This window comes from Diospyros lotus, chromosome 13, assembly GCF_014633365.1.
Source record: "Diospyros lotus cultivar Yz01 chromosome 13, ASM1463336v1, whole genome shotgun sequence".
Taxonomy (NCBI): Eukaryota; Viridiplantae; Streptophyta; class Magnoliopsida; order Ericales; family Ebenaceae; genus Diospyros; species Diospyros lotus.
This window is the reverse complement of record NC_068350.1, coordinates 11669073-11674997: the sequence shown is the minus strand read 5'-3', so window position 1 is coordinate 11674997 and position 5925 is coordinate 11669073. Positions and strand designations below refer to the sequence as shown.

Genomic DNA, 5925 nt, shown 5'->3' with positions numbered 1-5925 from the left:
ATGCCGAAGACCAGCTGAATAATGAGAATGGCAACCCATGATGGGAATGCGACTTAGTAACTTGTGTCTGTCATGTAATTATTTTGTGGATGTGTTGAACGTTGCTTGTATTTTCTAGTTGGACTTATTACTTTTAATGAGTACTTTATATGAGCAAACTATGTTATACCCTAATTACAGTTTATTAATCTACTCATAAGGCATAGGTCAGATTCGAGACTCGAGTGTCCTTCCGCTGCAAATGAGTTTTAGACCTCGAGTTCTCGATGGCCGAAGGCGGCGAAGCCTGGACCCCACCCAAGGCACCTATGTCATTTTATCCCCTTGTTGTTAGGGCATAGCCGACATTCGGAGTAGGACCTACTGACGTAATCTTGGGTTACGGTGACACCCGGTAGTGGGGACAGGGCGTCACACTCACTAGCTACTTCCTGGTAGCCGTCGCGGGCATCGAAAGCCATCAGCAACATCAGTTGTTGTTCCCATCACGTCGCTAGCCACTGCTCCCATCACATCGCTAGTTGTCTGTTGCCCCCATCATGTCGCCAGTTGTCCGCTGCTCCCATCGCATCGTCGACCGTCCATTCCCCTCATCTCCACCCATTTGTGCTTCTTTTTCGTGTTGCTGTCATGGCTGAACTTTATATATAACAGTAATATAAACATATATATATATATAACAATAATACATAATAATATGTTTTTATTATTATTATATAACATATATAATATATATAATAATATTGTATTAATATATTTTTAATAATTATGTATAATTTATTAACATTTAAGAATAAAAATTTTCAACATTCAACGTGTCTATTTTCGTCTTTTTATCAAATTTTAATAACTTATTAACTATTACAAATCAAATACATAACTATTAATTATTAGCTTAAAAGTATATTTATCTAAACACATTATCAATTTAAACGCTATCTAACTTAAAGACTATAATCAGTTTAAATACTATTTAATTTAAAAACTTTAAAAAAATGCATAGCCAAACTAGCCTTTAGAGGGTTTTTTTTTTTTTTCTTTACTTTTATCTTTCGAGAACGGTCATCTCCCTAGATATAAAAAAATTCTTAGGAAACCTAATAAGGCCACCCCAAATCGTCAATAAAATATAGGCTTCTTCGCTTTCACAAGGTTTTAAAGCATAAAGTGAAAGGCCATGGCAGTAAAATATAGGGCCTCTGGCTGTCTCCAAGCTTTTAACAGCTTTTATGTTTGCAAAATATATAATGCATTTATGAAGTTAATATTATTTGATAAATAAAATATTTATAATTTTAAATGTTAATTGAGGTGCATTTTGCCTAACAATAATTATTTTTTCTGCTTCTTCTTTTGCTTCAAAACAAATTCTTCATTTTTTTTCTTATTCAAAATAGAGAAATATTTTTTATAAAAAATAATTTTTTAACAATTGTAACGAACACCGTCAATTCACAAGAACACTGTTTTAAGCTTATGAATGGGGGTGGGGGTGGGGGTGCGGGTGGGGGTGCGCTCTCTATTTATACTCCGCGGCCCCCCATTCCGGCTTTCCCCACCTGTGGATCCTTTACACCCTTTGGACAATTCTCCATGGCTCGAGCTCTCTTCTTTCTGGCTTGCGGTTTAGCTCTCTTGGCTTCGTCCATTGCCTCTGCTGCGCACGTGGAGCACTATTTCCATGTAATCCCTTATTTCTCTTTTGTTTCCCTCTCTTGGTTCCGCAAGCCATTTTTTCCTTTCCCTTCTGAATAGAGGAAATGGGGTCATATATGGTTTCTGGTTATATATAATATGTGGTTTCTTGCATCTCCTTGCTGCTATCTGAAATTTGAAGTGTCTTTTTTTTCCTGATTTTTCAAGTTGAGATGCGCATTTTTACGTAGCTTTATGCAGAAAGCAGTTTGATAATTAATCGCCCTGTTTATCTGAGGGTGATTTTTTTTTCCTTTTTTATACAAAAGGCATAGCTTTCTGTTTGAAGTTTATGAATGGAAGCTCCGTTTGTATGGAAATGTATTTACATTATTTGCAGAGTTCATTCGACTGTGTTTTCTTGGAGATCATGAAGCTGATTCTGTATTTCATGGCATTGATTTGCTTGTTTTTGTATCAAGTACCGCTTGTTGTAGTTCCTTAATTTTTCTGAAATCTTCTGCAGAACAGAACAAGTTTTTGGGGGGTTGACTTTGTTGGCCCCAAAAAAATTCAACTAAATTTGGGGAAAATAGGAACACCAGATTTGCTTACAAATCCCTTTAGCCCGAAGTAATATCTTTCCAAAGAAACTATCATTACAGCATCCCATTTGCTTGGAGTTGATGTTGTTTGAACTGACCAGTTTTAAGCTGGGTGTCAGTCACCTAACGTAATCCTCCTTTATCCAGCTTGAGACAAGTTGTATACCCTAAAAATTCCTAGGAGGAAACAATGGCAGCAAGGAAACCTGTGAATTTCTCTCTATATGGAATACCAATCTTGCTCTTGCCTTTTTCCTGCCTGTGATGTGGGCAGAGCCGAGAACGATTTTCTTTTTTCTTTTTTTTATCTAATAATTAGATTGGTATTCTAGTGCTAGAGGTTTGTCTTTTGTTCTTATAGAATTCTATACAAACTTTACTTCTCGGATTTGAAGACAGGCCTTCCAAAAATATTCTATGGGGCTGGACCCCTCATCAACAAAGTCCTATACAGATTTGTCCTCTAGTATGTTTTCTGGGAAGTATGTTTTCACATGAATGATGCTTTTAAGATTTTTTGTTTTTTTTTTTGTTTTTGGGGAGTCACTAACAAGAGAAAGTAACTTTGAATCCTTAAACATGAATATGCTTATCTGCTATGACTTACAACGATTATACATGTTTAAAATGTATCTGTCCTATGTACCCAAGAAAATGTAAGTGTTCTCATACTTGAAATAATTTTTAGATTGATTTGTAACAGTTTGTATCTTTTATATTGTTTCAGGTTAGAGACACAGCTGTGCGCCGGCTATGTCGTGATATAGTCATTACAACCGTAAATGGAAGCTTGCCTGGCCCAACGATACAGGTCCATGAGGGTGACTCGCTTGTTGTTCATGTCCTCAACGATTCTCCCTACCCTATTACCATTCACTGGTACTATGATTTTTAAACTAGATTGAATTTGCTCTTAACCCAACAGAAAGTAATACTTTCAATTCTTTTCTTCGAGAAAAAAAAGAAAAAGAAAAAAAGTAATCACGTTATCTAAGTTAGTTTAGCATATTTTTGCTAGTAAGAACCGCAAGATTTGATCATATTATGTTATTTTGTTCCCTTGGTGTTGTTCTAATCTTTATATAATTGAGTTGACTATCCCAATAGATTCTTATGGCAATATTATAAAATGCATGTAGGCATGGGGTTTTCCAGTACTTGAGTGCGTGGTCTGATGGAACTGAAAATACAACTCAATGTCCGATACGCCCTGGAGAAAGTTTTACTTACAGAATGATTATCACCGGGCAAGAAGGGACTCTCTTCTGGCATGCTCACTCTCAAGCGCTCCAAGCAACTGTACATGGTGGCCTTATCATCCGCCCAAGACGTGGTCGCTCATATCCATTTCCAAAGCCCTTCAGAGAATTCCCAATTATATTTGGTACCAACCTCTTGTTCATCCCCCATCCAATTCTCCTATATTTCATAACTTGTAGATTATCAGGGGAATCAATCGGAAATAGGTCAAAGTGAGAAATAAATAGCACCAAACATTGCATACAAGTTTTTAATTTTTTGAGAGACTACCCAAATGCTAATTCAAGTCATGTATTCAATTCTGATTGCAGGGGAGTGGTGGAATGACAGTGTTGTTCGTGTCACGAGTGCAGCACTTGCAAGAGGCAATGGACCCGATCATTCTAAAGCTTTCACCTTAAATGGCCAGCCCGGTGTTCTTCAGCCATGCTCTGCAGATAGTAAGTAATTAACCTCTTTAAGAGTATAACCGTGCAACTTCAGTTGCCAAATTAACTCGCTAGCTAGATGTTGAACCTCAAATTTTTAGTCGACATATCCAGGTGTTCTGATGCAAGGTTGTTTTGCTTTTAACTAGGCATATTTAAGATGAAGCTCATACAAGGCAAAACTTATCTGTTGCGGCTGATCAATTCTGCACTTAATATGCAATTCTTCTTCAAGATAGCCTACCACAAAATGACAGTCGTTGCAGTTGACGCCTGTTACACAAACCCGATGGAGACTGAAGTTGTTGTCATTGCCCCCGGACAGACTGTCGATGTACTCCTCAAAGCTGATCAGCAACCCGGCTCCTACTACATGGCAGCACTGAACTTTATTAGTTGGGACGGTATACCACATGAATATAAGGCTGCCACTGGGATCATTACATATCAGAATGCGGAAACATCAACCCCGCCACTGATGCCAATCCTACCATTTCAGAATGACTCCTCAACGGCTTTCACCTTCCATTCCAATCTGACTGAGCTAGTGAATGGGCCTCACTACGTTCCATTCCCGCAAGAGGTGGACGAGAACATGTTTGTGACGGTGAGCATGGGCGTGCTCCCGTGCCAAAAGAATGCCACTTGCAAAGGCCCTTTTGGGAAGCGATTATCCGGAAGCATGAACAACCAGTCGTTCCAGTTTCCCAAGTTATCGCTTTTGGAAGCTTTCTACTACAACGTCAGTGGAATCTACACCACTGATTTTCCCGACCACCCACCAGGGCCATACGACTTCACAAAACAGAGCAACAACTTCAACGAAGCCCTCATCAATGTGAATGGGACTACCAGGCTGAAGAAACTCAAGTTCAATTCGACAGTTCAGATTGTGTTCCAAAACACAGCCCAGATTTCTTATGAGAGCCACCCTATGCACTTGCATGGAATGGACTTCTATGTGTTGGCTCAAGGCTTTGGCAACTACGACCCTGTAAACGATCCCAAGAAATTCAACCTCGTGAATCCTCAAAGACGGAACACCATTGCTATGCCGGCTGATGGATGGGCCGTGATCAGATTCCGAGCAAACAATCCAGGTAAAATAATCTCTTGCCATGGCTCGCTCTTATCATCTCAAGATTTCCTTGGCTTACACAAACTGCTAATGGGCTTCCGGAAATTTCCATGAGCAGGTACATGGTTGTTGCATTGTCACGTCGATATGCACTTGTTATGGGGTCAGTCGATGGTATTCGAGGTTGAGAACGGGCCGATACCATCCACTTCGCTGCCTCCGCCTCCGCCAGATCTTCCACAGTGTTCGGATCTCGAATCGGTTGCAAATAGAAATTCCCCAATGCTTTCTGAGTCTTAAATGATTTTTTGAGTTGAGACCTTTTTGTTCGTTTTAGTGGGTTTCTTCTCAAGTCTCTTGTATTCATGCCCTTGATTATGTAGGAACAGATAAATCGCTGGATGTACTTCAAGAGAACCAGGGTTCAAATTCATGACTTACTGAAATGATACTGACATATTATTTCCTCGCCTTTGTCGTCCGAGCTATGTCCCGTGGCAGGTTTTTTTCTTCCTAATTGATAACCTTGTAATAAAATATTGTCACCGATTTGTTTTGTGAACAAAATTTGATGTATCCTGATCCGTCCTCCATGCCTAATTCATTGTGTACTTGGGAGATTTTGTACGTTACCTGGTTCCTGGAGAAGCAGCCTCTGTTTTTCTTGTTTTTTTCTTTCTTTTTTTTTGGTATGAAAATGGTTTTTCATAGTAGGATACAAACTTACATTCTTAAACACGTTTTTGGATCTTCACCTTGGTCACTCCGAAATAAAAGATTGCCGGTTTCAAAAATGTAAAAAAGCAAAAATAGATTTGAGTTGGAACAGTCTGTTTGTATAACATGGATATGGATACGGACAAGATTGCACCCAAAACAAATTATATTCCTGGTAGAATAATAGGGGATATAGAAAATA

The 5925-nt window shown here is 38.8% G+C and overlaps 1 protein-coding gene across 2 annotated transcripts; it reads left to right on the top strand.

Annotated features, from left to right (window-relative positions):
- The first annotated feature begins 1515 nt into the window (after positions 1-1515).
- LOC127789149 (laccase-7-like) lies at positions 1516-5606 on the top strand. Of its 2 annotated transcripts, none has more exons than XM_052317948.1 (6): positions 1516-1683; positions 2968-3119; positions 3380-3624; positions 3812-3940; positions 4078-5028; positions 5125-5606. In XM_052317948.1, exons 1-6 carry the CDS (start codon positions 1594-1596, stop codon positions 5304-5306), a joined length of 1749 nt encoding a protein of 582 aa, XP_052173908.1. In that variant the 5' UTR covers positions 1516-1593; the 3' UTR covers positions 5307-5606. The 2 variants fall into 2 exon arrangements, with proteins under 2 accessions (XP_052173908.1, XP_052173909.1); XM_052317949.1 differs by lacking the exon at positions 1516-1683 and adding an exon at positions 1722-1934.
- Positions 5607-5925: the final 319 nt, after the last annotated feature.

Excerpts from the sequence above, each read along its gene's own strand:
- LOC127789149 (XM_052317948.1), top strand. The coding sequence starts at position 1,594 with ATGGCTCGAGCTCTCTTCTTTCTGGCTTGCGGTTTAGCTCTCTTGGCT. Across the intron at positions 3,120-3,379 it reads TACCCTATTACCATTCACTG|GCATGGGGTTTTCCAGTACT; the intron begins GTACTATGATTT and ends AAATGCATGTAG. Across the intron at positions 5,029-5,124 it reads ATTCCGAGCAAACAATCCAG|GTACATGGTTGTTGCATTGT; the intron begins GTAAAATAATCT and ends TTCCATGAGCAG.